Source organism: Taurulus bubalis (genome assembly GCF_910589615.1).
Source record: "Taurulus bubalis genome assembly, chromosome: 16".
NCBI lineage: Eukaryota > Metazoa > Chordata > Actinopteri > Perciformes > Cottidae > Taurulus > Taurulus bubalis.
This window is the reverse complement of record NC_136604.1, coordinates 8,762,490-8,787,762: the sequence shown is the minus strand read 5'-3', so window position 1 is coordinate 8,787,762 and position 25,273 is coordinate 8,762,490. Positions and strand designations below refer to the sequence as shown.

Here is a 25,273-nt window from a genome sequence, read left to right as displayed (position 1 = left end):
TAAATAAACACTTGGAAACAGTGTCGGTGCATAAATATAGGGTGACTTCTTATGAAGAATGTAAGGGATTCAAGCAATGCAGATATAAAAGTAAAAAGAATAATTAGCAACTCAGAGCTTTGACAGTGGACAAGCAAACGGTTCTTAATTCACGAGAATGCTTGATTAGATCGGCATGTGATCTGAAATGTACAGTCCAACTAGAACAAGCAAAGCGTGAAAGGGCATAGCACAGATGTATGGTTCATCTAAGAGCTAAAAGCCCTTTCAACACTGAAATTAGAGGCGTTAAAAAGCAGATATAACTGATTTTACTGATCAGTTATATTGTGAGACCCAATCAAAAATGCTCACACTTATGAGATGGGAGGTCATCAATTTCTTCAGCCCTCTCGTGATTCAAAGTCCCAGTCATAAACCATGTGTGTGCATAATGCTGTAGATGTATGACCGCAGAAGAAAACGTAACGCTCATGTGGGCTAAATATGTAAAGTAAAAATGCATATTCAAAGGATGGCTGCAATTTACAAACCACTAGATGGCACTAAATGCTAGACCCCCGAGTCCTTTTAACAGAAGAGGAGTAGTTTTTCCTTCCTGTTTAGATGTAGATTACATTTCAGAGCCTAGGTCTGGATAGACCAGCGCAGCGTTTTATCATGAACACAACTCACCTAAAATTCATAAAGCATGAGGTCAAGCACATGCAAGGTGTTTAATATGAAGGACAAAAGCTAAAAGTCAGAAATAGAAGTTTAGCAAGGGTGAATTTGAAAGACTAGACTCACTCACTCCAACAAAGATGATCAAATAAAATGTGAAACGACAGAGTGAGACACAGACCTGGGCAAAGTGTTACTTGGGAATATTTGTGTCATTTAAATCACGATTACTTAGTCAGTTAATAACTTAAATTTAAACTGAAAAAAATTATTGAGAGAAATATATATATATATATATATATATATATATATATATATATATATATATATATATATATATATATATATATATATATATATATATATATATATATATATATAATTTTTTAAACGTCACCTTTCTGGAAATTCAACAGATTACCAAAATACGCAAAGAACATTTTATAAAAGTACAATTTGACCCAGGTTTGATCAACACTGGGACACACTGGGAGTGAGGAGGGAAATGTGTTGGATGTTTTTACCTTGTAAGCTCTGGGTCTGCTCACAGCTCCTCTGGAGAACGGCCGGCGAGGCTTCACCGCTTCAGCTGGAGGGTCGTCTGGCAGTGATGCGCCATCTGGAAAAGCGAGATCTCCAATAGGAGAAAAATAGATCTGAGACAGTGGCATAACCGAAATCTTTCATTATATTACACTGGAACCACAGCTGGAATCCAGAGAAAATATGAAATAGTGCGGCTGCTGGCTGATCTTTATAACTCTGTTACCGGTTCCATGTCTGAAATATAAAAGTTATGATCATGTGCAATCAAACCTCTGAACGTCAGAGATCTTCAAGCCACTATCTGCAAAGCCAATACAGTGACAGGAAAAGACACACCGAGAGGTTTGTGTCACAAGGACAAAGCATTAGTTACCTTGTTTGCTGGCTCCAGCTACAGTTTGCTTGACTGGCGATTTATCCGCCTTATCTTCTTCTTCCTCAGATTCAGACTTGAGCAGGCTGCTGTAGGAGCGTGGTGTGATGTTACGCAGGGAATGTTTCCTGACCACAGGGGCCATCGACGACGATCCCTCGCCTGCGCCTTCAACACCGTAGTTCTCATCTTCATCGCTCGACACCGAGCCCGCAAAACGCCTCGCCTGGACTGAGAACGGGGAGCCCATGATGAATTTGATAAACTAGATATGTTTGTGAATTTGTTTAGACAATGAATCACTGCACACGAGTTTGAAAAAGACTCATTCACCCTGGGATAAAAAACGAGAGCGTCATCTAATACTTAGAGACTTACGTTTCAATGGTTTGACGACGCGCCCAGTCTTCGCGCTCTCAATCCGCTCACACTTCCGATGTCTGGGGGAGAAGAAACAGTCAAATGTCACAACCATGATCATCAAAAGTAAAAAGACATCGATAAATGTATAGGAATCAACTTGCCTTCGTTAACTGTATCGTGTAATGTGTAAGTATTTTCATATTTTATGTACAAATATGCTTAACCTAGAAGGTAAACAGTATTTTAAGCACTACTTATGAAACATTTTAGAACTTAATTAAATACTCGAAACTTTGTCAGTCCAAGATGATTGATACACTTTCCCAAATGCTTACCATCAGTCTTTATAACATCAGACAAAATGATTGACCCTGCACCTTTTTTGTGGCCATTGTTTACATTTATGGTAATCAGAATGTAAATATGAGCAACAGGTTACATGGTTCAGCATTGAGGCATTTCTTCAATTGACCAGTCGTCCAAAGCTTATTTTAAATGACAAAGTAAGAACAACTTGAGATCCTCATATTTGAATAATTGATTAATTCATGCTGCCAGCGCTCGTCTTCTGTGACACTCCCGTTAAAAGATTTGCTTAGGTTTTTTCAGAAGCTCACCAGTGGTGTGTGTGAGAAATGCTCACAAAACATAGAAGACCTTCGCAGCAAAAATTGGCCTTTTCCCCAGGATGCTAAACAAAGAGAATGTGTGATGAGTTTAACTTACATGCAACACTGCCGCTTGGTGTTGGGCCCCCCGAATTTGGGCTTATCGAGGCAGTTTGTACACTTTGCACAGTCCTCCATTATCAAACAGCCTTTGCAGCACCCACAACGCCGGGCACGGACTCCCCCGGGTGCATATTGACTCAGGGCCTTCCTCTTTCTGAACCTGAGGCCCTTCCCCCTCCCCCTCCCCCTTCTCCTCCTCCGCTGGCTGTGTTCCTGAGAGACAACCCACTGAGCCCTGTCCTGATCAGAGACGTCATCATCGTCATCATCTGCCACACCTGCAAGCGAGAGACAAAAGGATGGGTAAAAGAGGCACAGTATACATTTCAATCATTATTAAAGTACATGTGATGTGGGCAGACATCTGTGGATGCCAAAAACTTACTATTCAGTCTGCAGGAGACATTACAGGTCTAACTGCTGTGATTGAAGGTGCGAATAAACTCATTTACTGGTCTTTTGTCTGGTTTCTACAGCTATAAGTAACTACTGGTTGCCTGAAGTGTTGGAATTAAGGAAGTCACTCTAGAACAAAGTTAAGTGTGTGGACAAACACATCAGGAGTCTCTGACAATGTTTTTAGTGTTGAAAACTACAATAAATAGATTTGAAACTCCTTTGACAACCTCTAGTATTCCCCAGCGGTATACTTTTAATGCCAGCTGGCACAGAAATAAATTAGTCATAATTTTAAATGAATAATGTAGGTGGACTAACATTGTGTCAGGATCCGTGTTTCCCAACAGCACTAGATGTGTTCATTAGGAGACAAAATTCAGGGCAGTGAGACTACTTGTCAAACGGCACTTCCTCACCTCATACTGAGTGATGCTCACTCGACCAGTGTTGGGTAAAGCTTTCGAACAGCGGTGGCTAATCTGTGTGTGACAAAAGATATTTTTGCTGGCAAATATCTTAGTTACAACTACATTGAGCTAACAAAGCAGTGTTTTATGTTTTGCGCTCAGCAGGTTAACTTTGCCAAAAGCTGTCAAAATTGTGCTTTTCCTTTTCTTTTCTTTTTATACAAAATAATCTTTTCGGGGGTTTGTGTTGTTTTTATTACTGCAAAAGCTTAACTATGCCAGTTCAAAAATCTTTTAGCTGGTGAATGTTTTGATTACAATACATTAGCAGAGCAGCTTTGCCAAACAAAAACTGGCAGAAATGCTAATGAAGCATTCAGGAGCAATTGGATTGAAAACAGATAACCTACCTGAGAGCATGGCTATATACAGTATTAAGTCCATCTGTGTTTTACAGTCATCTGAATGACGTGGTAGTCCTGAGTATTTCAGGGTCGCAGTAGAACCAACTGTACCGTAGCAACAATTGATGCTGCACACCTTGCAATACGCTGTAAGCTTCTTAATTTGTCTTTGAAGGGTTCAGAAACTTACATTGAAATTGAAGAGATTTTGAGATCTTTTTAATCCCACATAGATGCAATTTAATAAAAGTATGATGGGAAACCAGTAGGGACGCCATGGCGTTAAAATATTAATAATTACATCCCATTTTTTTAATACATCTCACAGTAATATATTACAATCAATTATAATAATAGAATTAATGCGACTTGGATCCAAATATGCATCGTCAGATGGTGCCGAATGAAAAGGATCCAACCGTTTTCTGCACGCACAACCCACTGTCGTATCACTTTCGTATCACCACGATACAAAAACATTGTATAACTAACATTACTGCCCACAGCAGGCAACAAAAACTTTAGTACTTTCTAAATCCTTTGTTTTGTGAGCAAACTGAATTCAAAGCTTTCAGACTTTTCAAGATGTGCAGTTACTAAACTGAGAGATTGATGTCCCTCCTTTGGGTTCTGTGTCAGGTACTGGATATTTCAACCAGATCCTAATGAGGGAACATTTGTTTGATCCTGAATGAGCCCATTCAGCAAATCAGTTAACAACTTACATGTTTTTCTTCAAATAAAGCACAAGTGCACTAAAATGTATATACACAGTGCAAGGCAAACTGCACTGATGTGCTCATCTTCCTCTTGTACAGCTACGGTGAAGTTCACTTCTGCATTCTGCTGAAAACAAACACATCCGGATGCACTGTACCTTCTGCTGCGGGAGAAAAAGTGATGCCCTCTCTCTCATGTAGTGGCAGGGCGCTGAGTCTGGGGATGTCATCTGGCACCATGGCCCGGGGCTGCCCCAAGGCCACTGCTGCTGCCCGACACACGTGTTTGATCCTCGGACCACCAAGCAGCTGCTCCTGCACACAAACCCAAAACATACGGTGAAATGCAGAAATATTTATTTTGAATAATAAAACATTTTATTGGTATAGCGCTTTAAAAAGTTACTCAAGGCAAACTCCTAGAAGCAACAACAATATAAACAAGAGATGACAATAGTGAGAGAGAAAAAAGAAGATGAACTAGCATCACAGGTTAGAAAGAGATTTAAATAAATTTGTTTTAAGTGCTGTTTTGAAAGTGGCAAGTGACGGAGAATGTCTATTTAATGGTAAACAAATGATAGTAACATCCCATGTGAGATATATAATCACCCTCTGAAGATCTAGTCTAACATATACAAACAGAATGATACTAGGGCTGGGCGATATAGCCAAAATCTCCATCGCAATATAGGTTATTTCATATTTTAAATAAATAAAGTCTATATAAAATACCCACATGGTGAAGCCTGTTTTTGTATACTCCTGTGTGAATTCATGACTTGACAAATGAAAAGTACTGAGTATTTTATTGTATTTAGCAAAATAAACACAAGTTTTAACTGAAATTATAAATAAATAAATAAATAAATAAATAAACACACATTTGTTAATCACATTGAACAGAGTGGTACCGTAAAGTGTGATGTAAAAACAAAACCACAATCCCCAAAAGAAATTCAATCAAAATAGTTAACATTAGATCTTATGGATTTGTGTGCCGATTTAATTTATTCTCTTTGAAGGTGCTCCACAAAGAAAGCTGCACTTTATCTCTGTCCTGGTATGTGGATGAATAGCAGCAGCCGATGCTGGTTTTCCACTGCTTTATGTGCAAAAGCAGGAGTGTTTCCTAATGGCTCAACACTGTAAAATTGTGTGTATAACGGTTGTTTGCACACAAACACATAAACAACACAGGCAAGACTGTTAGAGGGATCCGCCTCAGCACGTAATATATGATCGAGGTAAGAACCAAACCGCAGGTGATTACAACCACTTCAGTGGACTGATGCTGCTTCATTAAAAACGCAGAAAATATTACCTGAGGACTGATGTCTTTGGGAGATACGCCAACTCTCTTCCTCCGCCTCCTCCTCCTTCCGCTCACTGGCACTCGTGGTTCTCTGGAGCCCAACTATCGGACCAGACGAAGAAGAAACACAATGTTTTACGTAAACGATGCAACAACGTTACGGTACCTTCTGTAATAAATATCCATGTTACTTACAAACTAACTTGTAAAGTTCAGACTAAAATAAGACGGCAACATGAATGTTGCTGTGTGGATGTAGTGAGTCATTACCAGCAGGGATTCACCGACGCTGATACCGACTGAAATAACTGGATCGGTATCTGTGACAATGGGGCCAACCTCTTCAATTCAATTTCTTTATTTATATACTTTAAAGATGACATATTGGAATTTGAAACCCTGTTTCAGTTTTGATCAAATTGCTTGTCTGCATTTAAAAAGGTTTACACTAGAATTGCAGTTCGAGTTCATTTTGAACCAAGTTGTTGGTGTATGATTCTAATAATAACAAATACAGTTTCTGTCTTTGTATTGATTTGTTATATTTGGTTTTCAAATCATCATCAAGGCATACAGCTTTTTAATTGAACACTGGTATTAGATCAGTACTTGGTACCGGCCGATACCCAAAACCCACGTACCGCCACTGAACAATTAGATTGGTGAATCCCCAATTACCAGCATATAACTGGTATATTGGTGGTAAACCAGAAGCTCCCCTAGATTAGAATTATTTCCCCAGAGTGCAAAAGACAAATTACTTGTTTTGTCTGAACAGTCCAAAACAAAACATATTCAGCTCACAATTATATAAAACAGAGAGCTGCAACAAATTCTCATTTTGAGAGCCTGGAAATGGAAAATGTAATTTACTCATTAGTTAAGCCAGAGTTTATAGTGACTATCTAACTATGTGTAGTCATATGTACCTGCCCAAGGGACAATTATTTAAACAAAAGCATCATCTTTTATACTTCTGCACAGATTGGATTCTTACCTGTGACAACTTCAGCTGCTTCTGCTGATCAATCTTGAAGAGCTGGACTTTGGCTTTCTTCAGCAGGTGGAGCATCGTCTTATTAGCTCCACTGAGACCAATTCGATGGCTGGGCCCGCTGACTTCTAATGCCTCATGACTGTCTGCAGTCACGCCTGCTGCTTCATCTGTATCACAGTGTGAAGAATGTGTGAATAGTGTGGTGTACGACCAAGCGCTTCATCATTTTAAGACCATCAATTGAAAACACACCGGTATACTAGAACGTGAAATAACTACTTAAGTTTGTTAAATTATCTCTTTGCAATTTCCAAGACATTCAACCTTTTAATGAAGTTGCGTTTAAAGATTTGTTGCATTTTCTATTAAGTCTTTCTTGTCTTTTTCTAAATTTTACCCGTCTAATAAAGCTACATCTTAAAAATTGCATTAAAAAAATAAAACGGATTGAAGTGTCTGCTGACTTTTCTCTCCCAATTGACCATGAACTCAACTGTGTAGTCCTTTTGATATTAAAAACATCTCACTATTTCAAAGTATTAAGGAAAAACATTTTAGAGCATCTGTAAAAACAAGATCTTCATAAATAATAAACAAAAAAGAAGAAACAATTCTTACCATTGTTGCCTGTATCTCCGAACGGCAAATGTGAGAGTACTTTCACATCAGCGTCCACCGACACAGCCAGTTTCCTCACAACACCAGGAGAGTCCATCTCCTCCATCGTGATCTTTGACCGCCGTCTCTTCTTGACATAAGTCAAACCGTCGCCATGTTGTGTTGGATCCTCCTCTGTGTAGGAGTGGCCTTTCTTCTTCTCTGCCAGTTTCAAGGTTAGTTTCTTGAGGTTCTTGTAGATCTCTACGTGACTCGTTCCTGGCCTGGGCTTTGTTGAGAACTTTGTCACTGCAGACGGGCTGTCGGGTACAGATATTGATTCACTGTCCGACTGCAACATGTTGCCATCATAGCTCGACTCATGACATGATGGACTTGGTTTTCCGTCCTCTCTCTGTTGACTTTTCAGCAATGCTGACAGAGGCCCCCTTGGAAAGGAAATCATTTCCTCATCCAAGAACCTCTTTGGAGTTTTAATGACACGTGAGGACCGTGCACTCATTACAGGAGTGGATGAGTTCTTCTGGACTTCTTTAGAAAATGAGTTCAGCTCACCCTCAGATAGAGTGATACTCTGCATTTGTTGCTGCTGCTCGCTCCCGTCCAGCATCGGTGTGGCCGGAATGGGTTCTGCCACATAAGTGTAATAAACACGCCTAGTGCGACTACGACATATTTTTGGAGGACTTAATTCTGGAGTGATTTTTGGTTGCTTCCGCCTGTGCCCCAACAAAGATTTGCGTCTTCTTTGTGTTCTGTGCATTTTTTTCCCAGAGGAATCTGTTGCTTTGCACTCAAGGGGCATTGCTGCCTCTTCTCCACTCTGGGCACCGGCCTCAGCTCCAGCCTCTGGAGAGGCACCCATACCCTTAGCTATTCTCTTCCTCTGGCGTTTGTGGAAGGACGTGAATGACAGAGCGACCGCTTGAGATGTGCGTCTGGTGTGCCCAAATCGAAACCCCCTCATGCCTCTCACAGATCGCTGTGGCTTGGATTGGTCTGTGTCTGAGTCCTCTGACACCTTGCCTCGTTCTCTGACCTCAGTAGGTTGCTTGGTTCCACCAGCAGAGGTAGCGGCTGTTTGGTTTTGCCTACTGCCTGAGGGTGTCGATTTTCCTTCCTTCCTGATAAAGTCAGCTGATCTTGTACGGCTCTGTCCCCTTGAGGCTTGCTCGCCTGCATGTTTGGCTTTTGCAGTGAGAGCTACCTGCTTGCCATGCAGTTTAATTACCACCGTGGGTATTTCTTTGTCTTTTGATGGGCTCTCTGTGCCCTGGCCTTCTTTAGTGGCCCTTGGTACAATTTTCCCAATAAGACTCGGTTTTGGGCTCTTGGGTATAATATTTCCAATGAGAGGCGATGCTGCCAGAGAACGGTCTGAAGCTTGGTGAGGCTTTGCTGAGCTGACTAACGACACCAGAGAAGCTTTCTGTGGACCAACTGTTGAGGTCCCAAATCCAGTGAAAACTTCCTCCTAGAGAAAAACAAAGGAAGTACAACCTTTAGGGAAACATTAAAGCATTTTGAAATGAAGACAGGACTGGTATGCTGTACACCCCCAATTGCAGACAAAAAAAATAAATACACATGAAAATGTATACAAATTAATGACAAACACATAACATAACTTAATTATCCAGCAATCTCATAATAAAGAGAGCTGATGTGAAAGTGGTAATGAACGTGATAACTTTGTTGGCACAGTATTGTGATTCCCTCAATGATAATGAATGGGTTTGCAGGTGCTCGGCTTTCTGTGTGTGTGTGTGTGTGTGTGAAGGATCAGTATCAATAGGATGTCACCTTCTTGCCGTCATAATAACTTGTTGAAGCACATCATATGTTTGAGCAGACGTTCTACAACTCTGACTGAATTTTCCTACAATTCTTTATTAAAAAAAAATAAACAAAGATTTTTACGGAGATCCTTTCATAAATCAATCCCTTCCTGACCTTGCCCAGTTTAATTTCTACAATCTGGAAAATGTTTACATGTAAAAACGGTAGAAATATGTTTCAACCTGGATCCTATTTTCAATGTTTTTGTGTCTCAGTGACTAATCGTCATCGTCACTGAGAATGGTGCAGTGAAGAGCTTGTTGTGTTGGAGTACAGAAAGCGTGTCTTTGTGTTATCTGAAAGATTTGTAATGCCATGGCTGAATATTTAGCTGGCATGTCAGAACGTGGTTTGATTAACCAGAATGACCAACCATTCAGGACTTAGAGCCCCCTAAAGGTCAACAAATGACAAAACAGAAAAAATGTTTGAGGTCAAACAGAATATCATAGGCAACATTAAAGATTCATGTGTTGGTCTGACCTACACACCAGATAATAAGAGGCCCACTGTTGCTTAACTGAACAAAATGTAGTTTCTACCCTATTGGATAATAAAATATGACAAAATAAAGCGTTTACGTGTTTTTTACAAATGAATATTTAAGAACCCAAACAAGAAAAGTGCATATTTATTTGGGGTATTTAAATTGTGTATAACGTTGTTTGTTAATTTTCCGATAATCACAGAACCATACTGTTGTGTTTACTGTTATAAGAAGATAATCATGACTTTAGGTAGGAGGCTATGAGCCAACTTTTAGTTTCAATTTGTTAGACAAGTGCAAGAAATAACACCAAATTAAATTGGGGCGACCGTGGCTCAGTGGTAAGCAGGGTCGTCCTCCAATCAGAGGATTGTCAGTTCGATCCCCGGCTCCGCTAGCCCGTGTCGATGAAGACACTTAACCCTAAATTGCTCCTGTAGCTGTGCCTACGGTGTATGAATGTTAGATAGTCCTGATGTGGCACCTTGCATGGTAGCTCCTCTCATCAGTGGGTGAATGATTCCTATGTCAAGCGTCTTTGAGTATTCAGAAAAGCGCTATATAAAATCAAAGTATTATTAAATCAGGAGTGTAGCACTCAAGCTTTATATTTTATAATATATACTTTTTCTAAAGTACTGTTATCTGTTTGTTGTTATTATATTATATGTCTATGTTTATTGTAATGCACTTTTCAAATTCCTTGTATGTGCAACGCACTTGGCCAATAAATAATTTGAAAAAGGAAAAAAAAACAACAGCGCACATTAGCCCAATTCTCTCCTCAACGCACAGTACTAGAAACACATGTGAAAGCCATTGCTAAAAAAGTTTAAATTGATCCTATGGAGTGCAGTCAGCCTCCAGCATCCTCTCATCAGGCACCTGTCTACCTCAGATGCAATGATTGTACACGACAGCAAATAAAAAGAATACTGCAACTTGACTTCCAATTACTCTCATCCATCTTCATGCAAAAAAGAGCCCATAGATTTGTTAGAGATGAAACCCCCCTATGTGATTACTTTTCCAAATAACTGCAGAGCACTTGAGTATGTGGCACTACGTGACGCGTGGTACTCCAGTTCATCAGCACCCACAAGCTTTGAGCCATGTGACTCCGTTACAGTCCACTCTAAAGGGATTGCGTCAGTGAAGTCCAACTGATGTCAGAGACTAAAGCCCCTGCTCTGGAGATTAAATAATAAAATCAGATTTGGCAATATATCATTATCAAAATCATGTCTGGATGGAGCAACAATGAGACCACCGTGGAAGTGAATATAACACACTAGCTTCTATGAAGAAACAGTGAAATTAATAAGTGTGGTAGATTAAAGTCCTCTCTTATCAGTTTACATAACATACTGTAGTATGGTCTCATTGTGAATGACTCCTGCTATTACCAGTCAAGAAGCAAGGCTGTGCTAAGAGGATCAATAAACTTTGGTCTAGCAAACCTCTCACAATAAATGGGAAAGAATAAATAAAGTGGGCCAACACAATACCATTTTAAGTTGTCTGCATTTTAGAGCAGATAAAGAAAAAAGATTGTAGTAAAACAAAACCATACACAGACACGGTAACCAAAAACTAAGAAGCAAGCCACAACAAAACAACCACAAGAAACATTATAAAATCCTGTAGCAGTCCCAACACCCATGAAAATAGACAATTAATTAGTACAACACACACACACATTCTGTGTCTCTTAGCTAGATGACTGTAGACATGATTGTCTTTTATCCACGTAAGACTTGATTTCAGCAGGTGGAATGGCACTTTGCAATAACTCATTATTTGTGACAACGCCTATGCAAGCAACACAAATATGCTTCTCTTGGAGCATGCTAGTCATTAGCAGAGAACTCTGCTCTCTTTAAAATAAACTGACCGTATAAAAGTAAAAAGTTGGGAAAGCTTTGATTCCTCGTGTACTTCACCTGTACACAAATCTCAATAACAGTGCATGATGGGAGTGATACATGTTTGGTAACATACACTATGCAAACTGAGGTTTTAGAAAAGGCTCTGGGCAGCATCTACCAATGTGTGACTTTGTCTATTATAACGTGAAGGTAATGTTTCTGTTTTCCTCTCACTTGCATCACACGTTCAAAACACCGAGCAATCAGCTGACCGCTCAAGTGGAGAAACAGCGGCGTCGTTTTTACTATGACAGGATTATCAACGAGTGCATGTCAGCGCAGTGTGGGAAGTTCAACTCAACAAAACGCGACAGTGGATGAACAAACAAAGACATCTACTGGTTTCCACAACAAAACGCCTTCACGATTGTTATCATACCGCCAAACTTTCCGCCTAATGTTCTTTTCATGCAAAGAAACTCAGCTGGACCGATGCTGATGCCTGTGTGGCTGTTGCAACTTCAAAACAGAAAATGAACTATTAATACCTACATAGTCAATAAAACGAAATATCCACCCATTTAAGCAATCTGAAGCACAACGTACCCTGCAGACAGGCGGCTAGCTACGATGCCAATTTGGGGTTGGTGTTTCAAGCTAAGTTACCGCTAATAGCTTTACGTTAGCTTGAATACTTTTAGAAAGTAACAAACAAATGAATTTGAATGTCGCTCTTTTGAAAGAAAAAAACGGACGCCCGCGTCGTATTGTTACCCATCGAGCTGACATGCTACTGTTAGCTTATTCACCTCCTCACTGTTGCTGGACTCGAAGCCCGCATCGCTCTGCCTCCTGTGCTTCTCCGTCACGCCGAGCAGACGCAGCAGGGACGGGTCCTCGCTCAACGCCAGGCCGATGTTTACGGGCCTCGGCCCTTCGGCAGGAAGATCCCCGTCGTCCGAGCCCAACCTTCCGCGTTTGGTACGTTTCTCCGACCGCAACCTGCTGCGAGCCGGGCACGGCCGACCCGGGAAGCGAGCCCGGGCCGGCGCTTGGATGCTCAAACCCGCAACGGTAGCGGGAGATGATAATCCGCCTCCCGATGCCGCCATTATTTACTACAACAACACGGACGGCGAGCTGGCAGAGTGTGACAGCAGCGATAAGTGAGGCAAGATGGACTGCGCCGATGCAAAGGCGCGAGATAGAAAGAAATCACAAGTGCATCATGGGAAAACGAACTTCTCCCCCTCATAATGCGATATTATACATATCCCGCCCTATTCTGCCTCTGACAAGCCCTTTCGGCTTCTGATTGGTTTACACGGATATTCTTACCTTTACCTTAACCAATCATGCTCCTTCATTCCTAAATCTAACCAATCCAACCAAACGAGTACATGTCAATCAGAGGCATAGTAGGGCGGGTCATGCCGTCGCCATAGCAAGACCAGGATTCGTAATTGAGGGCCTAGGACGACGCCAGTTCGGCAAACTGGGAGACTTCGCTTGTGAAGACCATTTTTTGTAAATCAGGTGTCACGTTAAACGTGAACTATTTTGTATAAATAGTTGAACTATTTTTGTACCAGAGGTGTAATAAGTATTCAGATCACATGTAAAAGTAGCAATATCTTAAACTACTACATTTCTAGTCCTGCATGCAAAAGCAGAGAAGCAGCTAATGTTGTATTATATGAACAGATGTATGTTTTGTGTGTGAATCTTTAATAGCAAAGTAACTAAAATAAATGTAGCGGAGTAAAACATACAATATAAAGCTGCACATAATGGAAGCGCTCCATTAAAGCAGTGCCTCAAGTACCTCAACATTTTACTTGTGAAAATGTACTTTTTTTTACTGTATACCTCTGTACAATATCATTATCACTTACATCATTATTTTGTATTTAATAAAGGCAATAAAATTAGAAACATCTTGACAATGTTTTGCATGAACAAAGTAAAAATACATTCAGCTTTAGACTTTTATGTATATTGTAGAAGCAAAAATGTAAATTCATCTTTAGTTGAACAATCATATTTGTCATATAATCAATAATTTGCATGTTGGCATCTATACATTATACCAAAGACATAGTCTACAAATGGTAATAAAATATTGTTGAATCTATAGTATTTTTATTATTTAGAGAACAAAAGCATAATAGCATAAAGAGATGCAGGGAGAAGTGCCTGTCAACTTCACCATTACTATACTTGATTGAGATCATCGTTCAACCATTCACACACTCACAAATAAACAACCAAAGACCTCACAGAAACATAAGAATTGTTTTAATGCAACAAGAATTAACTTTTATAAAGAAAAAAAACAAACTGCAGATTACATTGTTTAAGTCCCTTATTACAGAATCCTATACACTGGCCATTTATCAGATATTGGATTTTATGATGTTTAGGGCATACATTCTTATGTGTACATCCTGGAAAATACAAAACATTCCCACGTTTAAGAGAGAATTAGCTAGCTAGTCTACATGAATACAAAAAAAAACAAACTATTCCAGGTACAATAGATGTATTATGGATAGCAAGGGCCTTGTGACATGAGCTTTAAAGTGGACATAAATCATAATTATGTGTAGGATGTCTTTCTCAAAGCAATTGAATAGCGGCATTCCAGAAACAACCTCCATAAGTCATGTGTTGCATAACCTTGCTTCAAAAACTCTCACCCTAAAATCTTCTACCTACACAAAACAGATTATGATACAAAAATCATTTTTGTGAATGATGTAGGATGAAGTTACAGTCTTTTTCCCCATATATTATCTTATTTCTGCTGCCACCTCTCCTTCAGTGTGGGTGTTCTGGAGGATCTCCAGGGTGCTCTCTTGTTTAAACCTCTTTTCAGAGATGGGGCAGGTGTATCCAGAGTGAGGATCGCTGGCCATGTGCGCTTTGAGCTGCTCGGGCTGAGCGTAGCTCTCATCACACTCTGTACACGTGTGAGCATTGTGAGGGGGTGGCCCATGTGCCTCTCTTTTGTGTGCCCGCAGGACTTCAACAGAAGGGAATACAAGGTCACAGTTTGCTTCGGAACAAGGGATCTTGAGCTCCGGTTGCAGCTCATCGGCGGGGCAACCCTCCGTTGTGGAGTCATCGTATTCTGCTTCGTCTTCTTCTTTGATCTTCTTGCTCTCAACCGTCCCTCCTTGAGCTGTGTTCTTGGGTTTACGGCCACGTTTTTTGCCCTGCGGCTTAACGCCACAGTTTATATCACTGGCAAATTCCTCCTGGTGCTGCAGAAGCTCTTCTTCCGTCTTGAAACCGTGAGTACATTTGCAGCATTGGTAGGTGTTGATGTCATCGGCCACCAAGGGGCGCTGGGGGTGCACTGAGAGGCGATGGTTGCGGAGGCGTGAAGGGCTGGGGAACAAGGCGCCGCAGTCCCTGCAGGGACACCGTCGTTCTACACACTCATGTCGTCTGTGTTTGTTTAGCTGCAAGACATTAAACATTCATCATCCACAATTATTTAATCGGTTCCCCTGCACAATAAAAGATGTAGCCTGCTGCGCACTCACCTCAGTGAAGGTAAAGAAGTTTTTCTGGCAGTAAGCACAAAGGAAGGGCTTCTCCTCTGTGCTGTGGGTGGCCTGGTGCTGGCTCAGCTCCTCAGAGTAGGAGAAGCTCTTGTCACACTTGTAACACGTGAAGACTGTATCAGTCTACAAAAATGATGAGCAGGAAATTGGTTAAAAAATAGGAAATCCTAACGAAAGGCATTATTCACAGATTGTTGAATGATGTTTCCAATAGTCAACTGAATAAAATCTTTCTTAAAGTTTAATTACATCTTTACTTTCATCCAGAATTATATAACATATAAAAAGACAAAAAATGTCAGAAAAATCTGCGTCTACATCACAGCCTGACTGATACATCGGCCCAGCAAATATTGATTGGGCTGGGATTTGTCGATATGAGCAATACAGAAGATTTGTGTGAGGGAGTACTGACAAATCTTCCACCTGTAAAATATCCCATACTGTACATATTATGGTAATATCTTCTTCTATAATAACCATTCAGGTCATATATTGATACCTGCCCCTCAACTCCTGTATCGGTCAACTCTAATCCATACAGCATGAGCATCCCACTTCATACCGCAGTTACAATTCATAGAAAAATGATCACTTGAGCTTAAACAATTTTTTGACGTTTATTTGATTAGTCGATCAATAGAAGACTAATAATTTGCTGTTTTAATGATTTCTATGAGACTACACTACAACAAATATTTGGATTTCTGGACTGTTGGTTTAACTGAACAAGCTAATAATAATAATAATAATAATACTACAAGGACAATCTACAGATGACTCCATTATGATACGGCATTATAAGACGGCAATAACATTAAGCCATATTACACATGGATTGCTTGAGTTTGTGTCACTAGCACGTGCCGTTTTGTATTTGCAGGCTGCTTCTCCCTACCTGCTGCAGGTGCTGTTTGTACTGGTCCCGATGACTTTTCCTCATGTGTCTCTCCTTGGCTTTGGAGTTACAGAAAGTGATGAAGCACTGGAAACATTGCAGACTCTCGTGCTGATCTGCATCACAATAAGATGACACGTTGCTTTACGATTAGTGACAACGAAACAGCAGCAATATAAATATACAACCTCGTGCTGTACTGCGATTGAACTAGATTAACATCGTCACATCGTGCATGAACTATGCAATGACACATCAACATCTTTGCTTACAGGACTGTAGAGGTGCAGGTGCGACCACGGGCTCAGACTTGATCTCCGCGGCGGCGGTGGCTCTCTTCTCATTCCCAACAATGACTTTCTCGATCTTCATCGTTTCCATGCTGATGCTTTCACACACCAATCCGCCTCATGGAGCTGCAACGTTGAAACACACACTGTACGGGTCATCATGCATCTACAATGTTTTGTTGAGCGACCACAGAAGATGACTGCAGTGGCAGACGTGAGGCTAGCGTTAAATTAACCCGCGTAATACATATTCAGAGATTGGAGGGCGGGGGAATTGAAAACAACGTAAAATGTCTCAAATAAATACAGGCCTGAAGAGAGGCTGATTGTCTTGCTTTACGTTGGGCACACTAGTTAGGAAAAAAAGACAAAACACAACCTATAACGTTAGGCCTGAGCTAATTAGTTGACAGCAAAACGGACACTGGTGGTCTCGCACAGCCACAACAGAGAGCGAGAGGACTGTGCCTCTGTATCTGTAACATTTTAAATCCCGTTGCCTTGTGCTTACTTCCGTGTTGTGCCTTCGTATTTTACATCTGTGCATAGAGGAGAAAACGTGATTAATTTAGACTTAAGTCTTTGTAAACAATTCAAAAAGGGATCCATTTCTTACCGTACGAAACGTCCGCCGAAATGAAGCCGCAGTGAGTTTTCTGCCCACATCACGTGATATGAGAAGGGCTGCCGGTCACAGAGATATCGCGAGACTACGGAACTGCGGTTTTGTAACAGCAGTGGCTTTTGAGCAACATTACTGTCCCTTGAGGCAAATACCTTTAACGTTTTTAAAAGGCGACAACAATGCTTTATATTATTTGGTAAATACATGAACTCATGCCCCAGACTGTTTTTTTGTAACAAAACCTTGTTAATTCCTAAACATTGATAATATTGTCATGACCCGATCCCTGATAAGTGGATGAAAATGGATGGATGGATTAATGGTTGATAATGTATTTTTTATAGAGGCAGAAAACATATTTGCATAACAACTACAATGCTTCATTCTTTAGTAATGTAATAACCTTTGAACAATTCTATCATACTGAAACATATGAACAAAATAATAATTGCAAGTTTTTCCTTCCCACAATTTCCCCAACTACAAAAACAAAACAAAAGTCTAGTTTAATTAAGATTCCTAGAATTTTATTGGTTATTATCAGACAAGGCAGACACATCAATGTAAAACTTGATGATGAGGTGATGAGACGGCACATATTTGCTTTAAATAATTTGTCAATGAAACAAGTACAGGGTTGAAGAAGGAGGAGTTGAAGGAGTTAGAAGAACCGTTTAAGCCCTGGCCTGCTGCTTCTGCTGGTGCTCAGCAATTCGGCTTTCCATCACAGGCCTGAAGTGCCTGATCAATCCCTGAGAACACAGAAAAGAGAAAAATGGTACATTAATAAAGCAGAAGAATAACAGAGAGTAGAACCACAACCAGTAAAAACACTGCAAAGTGTTAATTCCTAGAAGTGGAGCTTAGCGGTAGTTCAGGAAGGAAGACCCTACACTACGGGTCATTCATATATCACAGTCTATTTCTTCATTACGGTAGCAGCTGATCGGGGGGGGGGGGGGGGGGCGTCTTCTTGTAAGCAACCAACCGAAGGCATCACGGTGTCTCTTAGCCAATCAGATCGTTGCTGTCAAACTTTAAAGGTGTGCTCTACTCTGTGCTGTCTGTTGTCATTTCAGTGTGGAAATGAAGGCGACCCTCCTCCACCCCAGTCACCTCCAGGCAGCAGGCAGTCAACTCCTCACTCATTACTGAAGGACAGCAACTCCCTCAGCAACTCCCTCAGCAACTCCCTTCTTCACCACCACCACCACTAGTGTCCGGACTCCAGGGGGGATTCGGCCGGGTCAGAACTCAGCGTCCCTGCCCCTTGTTTATCCTGGTTCAGGATAGAGACCGATCGCCAAAGACTTTGCACTATTCATTGTGATTCCAACGGAATAAAATTATTGTGAATTCGGAACAAGTTTCTCCTGATTGAAGTGGTAGAGGTTTAGGAGTTTTTTTTAAAGGGTTATGATTTGGAGTTTGCTCTTCATAGCTAAATCTAATGCAATCCAATACAACTGCCTGGCAATCAATCTTTCCTTTATGAAACTTATCATCTTCAGTTTTTGTTACTCTGCTGAAGAGCTGTTTATTGAACTCTGTAGTGATCTTTGTCCACCTTCAATCGAAGTTCACAAAATAGGGGAAACTTTTGTTAATGTAGTGCAAAACACTACCAAACAACAGCACCACAAACTACAACATGCAAAATATTTACATTCATTCCTCAGTCCCACATTCATTTTTCGAATGATCCCAAGAGTCCATGCGCTTACCTGCACTGGCCATGCTGCACCATCTCCCAGGGCACAGATAGTGTGTCCCTCAATCTGCTTACTGAGCTCCCAAATCATGTCGATCTCTGATGGCCGTGCATCACCCTTCACGAAACGCCACATCATGTTATTCATCCAGTCCACTCCTACAGAAACAGATGAAAGGGAAATTTAGAGGATTTCTTATATATATATATATATATATATTTTTTTTTATTTTTTTTTATTTTTTTTTTTTAGGTACGTGACACTGAAAAAAAACGATGACACTCAAGTAGCTCCTACCTTCTCTGCAGGGTGTACACTGGCCGCAGCTCTCATGCTTGTAGAATTCAATCAGGCGGGCGATGGCTCTGATAATGTCAGTCTGCAAAAAAAAAATGCATCCCCCAATGTAACACATGTTTAAAGATCGCTTTATGCACGATGAATTATGGAGCAGAGATGGCAACTTACAGATTTGTCCATGACGATAATGGCAGCTGTGCCCAGGCCAGTCTGAGCCTGGAGGAGGCCGTCAAAGTCCATCAGCACCTCTTCACATACCTTCTTGGGAATAAGAGGTGTGGAGGAGCCACCGGGGATTATAGCCAGCAGGTTATCCCAACCACCACGTACACCACCTACCAGACAGATTTTCGTTTCAATTAAGGACAAAAAAATAATAAATGCATTTACTTAGGGCGTGCTTATGTTAAGCCATCTTAATCTTTTCGTTCTGTGACCCCCTCGGGGCAGATAAACAAATGATGCATTTAGGTCTTGCGGAATTCCGCCAGTTTCCCTTTATCATTTCCAAGAGGGCTTTAATAACTCACCAGAAAAAGCAATTTTCTTCCACTGAGTTCTTTCTTTTTTTTTTACCCCCTGACTCATGTCACAGAATAATTACAAACAGCTCACTCCACACACCAGTTTGAGACCCACGGTCTTGATATTAACTCAAAAACATTGTCTCAATGATATGAGTCAAGTGTGCTCATTGGATGCATCTTGTAAGACATTCTTAGCGTCACAGTACCTGCGTGCCTCTCAATGAGGTCTTTCAGAGGGATAGACATCTCCTCCTCTACGGTGCAGGGGTTGTTAACATGGCCGGAGATGTTGAAGAGCTTAGTGCCGGAGTTTCTCTCTCTGCCAAAGCCAAGAAACCACGAGCCTCCGCGACGACAGATGGTGGGCGCCACGGCAACAGTCTCCACATTGGCAACAGTTGTTGGGCAACCAAACACACCTTTAAAGATAGCAGCAGGAGTTAGGAAAGATATTTCAGTGGCCCTTTTATTTGGCAAGAACAACAGTCTTGCAGTTGTTCACTGTGTTCAGATCATATTAACTAGTTGAAGAAAATGTAGCCAGTGTGATAATGCACTGTTGGATACAGGCTAAGAAATAATACGATCAATATTTCTTTCCCCACGTTTTCAATATTCTATATACCACCCTCATAAATCCTCTCCGGGCCCCTTAACTCACCCACATCAGCAGGAAATGGGGGCTTCAGACGGGGCTTCCCCTGTTTTCCCTCCAGGGACTCGATAAGAGCCGTCTCCTCTCCACAGATGTACGCTCCAGCACCACGCATAACAAACACATCAAAGTCATAACCAGTGCCACAGGAGTTCTTTCCAATTAGCCCTGCAGCATAGGCCTCGTTGATAGCCACCTAAGAGCAGATATAGAAAAAATGACGCTTCAACAGGATGAATTACGACATTAGAATCATACATTAAATTTTCTACCAATCGCATATTATGAGCTCATCATGTCAAAATAAACCACATTAAGACAACACTGCAATGCACTACAACAACTGGTTGGCAGACCTCTGAGCTTCTTTTAGGTTGTTAAACATAATGTACTTACATTTCCAAGAGCAATTTCATATGCTGTAAAGAATACATCTTATATGAGTTTTGACTATCAAGAATTTAGCAGTATTATTTGAAGCACACGTGCATAAAAGTGGTTGGGTGTTGTTTTGGGATTATATAATGTCGAGAGGCATTTTGAAACTAACAGATCTATAAGCAACATATATTAACAGATCAATCAAACAAGACCCTTATTTGGAATCAGGTCGCTGTTATGCCATTAGAGAGACTGACCTATGATTTGAACCTAAGGTTGAACATGGTCTCAACAATTTGGTAACAATTCCAATTTGATTTTCAGAGACAAGATGTTGATCCACACATAAAAAAGGGTATTCTCTGTTAAGTTTTATCGTATTTGTTGTTCTGCATCTATCGGTGGGTTTATCGATGTCAGAATCAGAACTATTTATTTGCTAGGTATGTTACACATACGAATAATTTGTCTTGGCGGGTGGTGCATACATTAGACAAACAACAACATTAAACATTCAACACAGTGCAATATGTGTATTTAAATATGAGCATGGTATGAATTTCAACAAATTAGTAAAAAAATGTAAAAAGCATTGGGTCAAATGTTTAATTCCAAAGCAATTATTGAATCACAAGCTATTATTTACTGATTGTACAGTAAATTGTGTAAATGTTTCTGGCACGTTATTTTTTTAAGATACTGTAATGTTGGTTGATTCCTATTTCCATATATGGATGTGGAACATCATTGAGACAATGCACATTTATTTAAATGTTTATGTGTCAGGTTTCATTGGGTTCATAATCACCTGCAGGTTGGACGACTCATTGTAGAACTCTCCTCTGATATAAATATAAGCAGCACGCGCCCCCATGGCCCTCCCAGCCACCAGGCAGCCCTCCACCAGCTTGTGTGGGTCATGCCGCATAATCTCCCTGTCCTTACAGGTGCCAGGTTCTCCCTCATCTGCGTTCACCACCAGATATTTTGGCCTAAAGCAAGACATTAGAACTGGGTTAAACAGGTATGGACAACTTAATTTAGTCCCAGAGCAGCCACTGAGGTGAATGTGTCCAAACTGTCTGAGCTAATGTTTGGCAACTGCATCCATCCAAGTGTAGTTTCATGGTTTCAACCAAGATTTCAAGTGACCATGTGAATTCATGTTCAGTAAAAAGCATCTGTCTGTATCCTCACTGACCTGCCATCGCTGGGCTTCTTCATGAAGCTCCACTTCATGCCAGTGGGGAAACCAGCTCCACCTCTCCCGCGCAGGCCAGAGCCCTTGATCTCATTGAGGATCCAGTCGACTCCATTCAAAAGGATCTCCTTAGTTTTGTACCAGTCGCCACGCTTCAAGGCCCCCTTGAGCCTGAAACAAACATGAGAGGATGAGGATTGTGTTCTGTTTTTTTCAAAAGAAATTATTTATAACGTTTCAATCTGTCTCCAAGATTCTTGTCAGGTCAAAAGCATGCATGACTGGAATTCTTCTTGAACTGTTACTGGCACATTCTTTTATACTGTGTGAGAATGAATATGGATATAATGTTTTAGATTTTACAGAGCCCATAAGAATAAGCTGGTAAGGGGTGTTACCTCCAGTCATGGCGGCCATAAAGGTTTGTGAAAATTCTGTCCTCATCTGAAAGAGGTCCAAATGTTGTTTTCTTCGGAGCACTCTAAGCAATAGTGAGACCAACACATAAAAGAGTGTTAACATCTCAACCATATTTTTTACAATTTACATTTTTGTTAAAAAATAAATAAATACAGGCCAGGTACCTGAGCTGTGCTGTTGAATCGGGTGATAGCAGTCACTCCACCTTGACTGACAGCAGCTGGAGCACGGGCCACCCCACACACCACTGCACGAGACAGGGCCAGCATCCTTCCTGCACAGAGGAGAGACAAATCAGACCGATAGTTTAAGTTCCTTTCGTTTAACAAGAAATGTTGGACAATCACAGTTAGGGCTGCAGGCAATGTTTATTTTCATTATTGATTAATTTGCTGATTATTTTTGACAATCATATTTTCCTAGTTCAAGTTGACATCTTGGAATGTCTTGTTTTCCTAAACCCAAAGTATTTAGTTTACAATGGTATAAAACAAAGAAAAGAAACAAAGATTCACGGTAGGGCGGCTAGAACCAGAGAATATTTGACAGTTTCGCTTAAAAAAAAATGAAAACTTGATAACCAAAATAGTTATTTTCAAATTGACAAACTGTTGCAGCTCTATTCACACAATAATTGTCAAACATAGCCCAATAAAATGTGTTTCCTTGTAATCCTAGAAGTTAAAGCAGAAAAGAATGACATCAATATGTATAATATCAAGTATCTTTTACACTGAAGTATTACTTAATTATTACTAAAAGCAGATTAATCACATTGACGGGCAGGGTGTTGTATTTCAGCCATTTTTTAAAGACATCGACATATGTCAAACTGAAGGACTGAAAGTGGGCATTCAATTCTGTGATTTAATTCTTAGTTTTGTTTAAATATTTTGTTGATCCAAAAGTTCCTGATTTAAGCGAATATATATATATATATATTATTAAATTAAAAAGAGATTTAATACAAACACCTATTTCTCAAGAAGCTCTGGATAATTGTGGTGTTATTTTCAAAACACTCAACACGTATCAACACTAGTTGCTGAAAATAGCCCAATGTACACATCAACCAGAGCATCACCCAATTAGTTGAATATGTTACATTCCGTGGCCCTATGAAATGACAACAATACACATTAGTTGTATTACAGGAATCATGCTGTAATTGTCTGTAAAAACAACCTTTTGCTGCTAGCGTTAAATATATTTGTCATACCTTTAGGCTGCATCTAATCAACAGACGTTAAGTGAAAGCTGGTTATAGTTCAGCTGCTGCACATTTGATTTCAACCCAATAGTTACAAACATTAGATTCACTTTCTTTTTGTATTTGAGGACGACCAATAGACATTTTTATAAAACATAGATTGTCACTGTAAAAGCGTTGCGGGAGCTCTTGTGTAACTTGTTAAGAGGCGTTATTATGTCAGAGGGAACGTTATTGAGAGAAGTTAGCTAACGAAGGTGAGGACGAGTGTCAGCAGGGTCATCAATCCACACAACACTCCCAGCTGTCATGTGTCAGATAAACACACTTGTACAGAATGGAGTAACGCTACAACTCAACTATTTTACCTTAAAGCTGACACCTGAGCCCCATGCAGTGACGTTAGCTACTGCTAGCCTGGCGCTAAGCTAAGGCAGCTAGCGGTTAACCTTGTGATGTCAGAATAACAGCAGCGGATTCAGGACGTCGCATCCAGATGTCACACTGACAAAACATGAATGGACTCGTTTATAACAGCTGCAATGGCAGCTGCTATAAAATCCGTTAAATAATAAACGGGTTTGAAGTAAGTTAGAAAAACAATCGGTGCTGCTTACCTTTTCTATCTGTACGTCCCGACTTTATGAAACACTGACAGGAAGTAAGAGCACACGACCGGAAGCTGTCATCAACAACACCGCTGCAGCGCAGTGGAGGGCAGGCAGGCAAGAACCGCCCTCTTTGCATTGAACAAACTATTTGTGTATGTTTAGAAGTACTTTTACATTAACTAGGTAACATTACTTCCATTTAGTGCTGATGATCACTGTGTACACGTCAACTCTAATAGTTACATTTCAGAGGGAAATATTCTACTTTTTTACTCCATTTGACAGCTATACTTAATAATCCCTTTTATGAGTGACTATACATATTCAACATATAGGGTTATCTTTAAATGTAGCTATATATACACACTTTGTAATCTAATGTTTTTAATATAATATATACTGGCGTGTGTGTGTGTGTGTGTGTGTGTGTGTGTGTGTGTGTGTGTGTGTGTGTGTGCGCACGTGTATGCGTGCGTGTGCTCATAGGCAACTTCTAAACAAACTGCATAGGCAAAACATAAAAAACATTATATTCATGTTTAAAGGGTAGAAATATGCATATTTACAATACATCAGTATGAAGATCATTCATCAGAACGTTTATGTAAGATTGAACAAATTTATGTGAGTGCATTCTTACTTTACATCACTGTAAAATGGAGGACATTTGATAAACAATGGCTTTTTTCAAAAAGAATCTGGAAAATACATTCACTGTATGAATACATATAGTCTAACAGTACAAATACACAAGAGATGTTTGTTTTATCTGATAAATTGTGCAAATTAACATAGTTTTTTCCACACATTAACATAAAAAAATGCGCTGACTTAAAATTCTTCAAATATCAAAACCTACTGAAGGTTTATTTGAATAAATACATTATCAATATATATTTAATGATACATTATTAAAATAATTATATATAGTGTATATATATATATATATATATATATATATATATATATATATATATATATATATATATATATTATTAACAAGTATTATATTATCTTAAAGCCAAATGCTTGTTTGCATATTAATTGCCAGCAGAGAATTAAAACAGAAGACGACCTATTCAAGTTTAAAGTGCTATTAAATGTGGCAATTTAAACAGTGATGTATAACTGTACAATCTGTC

At 40.0% G+C, this 25,273-nt stretch overlaps 3 protein-coding genes across 3 annotated transcripts in view; all 3 read right to left on the bottom strand.

Annotated features, from left to right (window-relative positions):
- The window catches only part of kmt2ba (lysine (K)-specific methyltransferase 2Ba), a gene marked incomplete at its 5' end in the record, with an annotated part of 28,129 nt that extends 15,288 nt beyond the window's left edge, over positions 1-12,841 (bottom strand). Inside the window, 8 exons of the mRNA XM_079231500.1 lie at positions 1,188-1,297; positions 1,583-1,813; positions 1,961-2,022; positions 2,672-2,954; positions 4,764-4,920; positions 6,918-7,084; positions 7,536-9,009; positions 12,539-12,841. Of these exons, the coding sequence (XP_079087626.1) occupies positions 1,188-1,297; positions 1,583-1,813; positions 1,961-2,022; positions 2,672-2,954; positions 4,764-4,920; positions 6,918-7,084; positions 7,536-9,009; positions 12,539-12,841 (2,787 nt within the window). The remainder of the gene's footprint in view (positions 1-1,187; positions 1,298-1,582; positions 1,814-1,960; positions 2,023-2,671; positions 2,955-4,763; positions 4,921-6,917; positions 7,085-7,535; positions 9,010-12,538) is intronic.
- Positions 12,842-14,005: 1,164 nt separating this feature from the next.
- LOC306748336 (uncharacterized protein) lies at positions 14,006-16,571 on the bottom strand (the record flags this gene model as incomplete). Its single annotated transcript, XM_079231495.1, has 4 exons — positions 14,006-15,196; positions 15,281-15,424; positions 16,200-16,315; positions 16,472-16,571. 4 exons carry the CDS (start codon positions 16,569-16,571, stop codon positions 14,522-14,524), a joined length of 1,035 nt encoding a protein of 344 aa, XP_079087621.1. The 3' UTR covers positions 14,006-14,521.
- Positions 16,572-17,630: 1,059 nt separating this feature from the next.
- On the bottom strand, positions 17,631-24,157 carry ndufv1 (NADH:ubiquinone oxidoreductase core subunit V1). Its single transcript, XM_079231886.1, has 11 exons — positions 24,138-24,157; positions 22,475-22,584; positions 22,289-22,371; positions 21,891-22,061; positions 21,498-21,681; positions 20,315-20,504; positions 19,860-20,072; positions 19,295-19,461; positions 19,124-19,205; positions 18,839-18,984; positions 17,631-17,866 (listed from the first exon to the last, which is right to left on the bottom strand). Exons 2-11 carry the CDS (start codon positions 22,577-22,579, stop codon positions 17,789-17,791), a joined length of 1,419 nt encoding a protein of 472 aa, XP_079088012.1. The 5' UTR covers positions 22,580-22,584; positions 24,138-24,157; the 3' UTR covers positions 17,631-17,788.
- Positions 24,158-25,273: the final 1,116 nt, after the last annotated feature.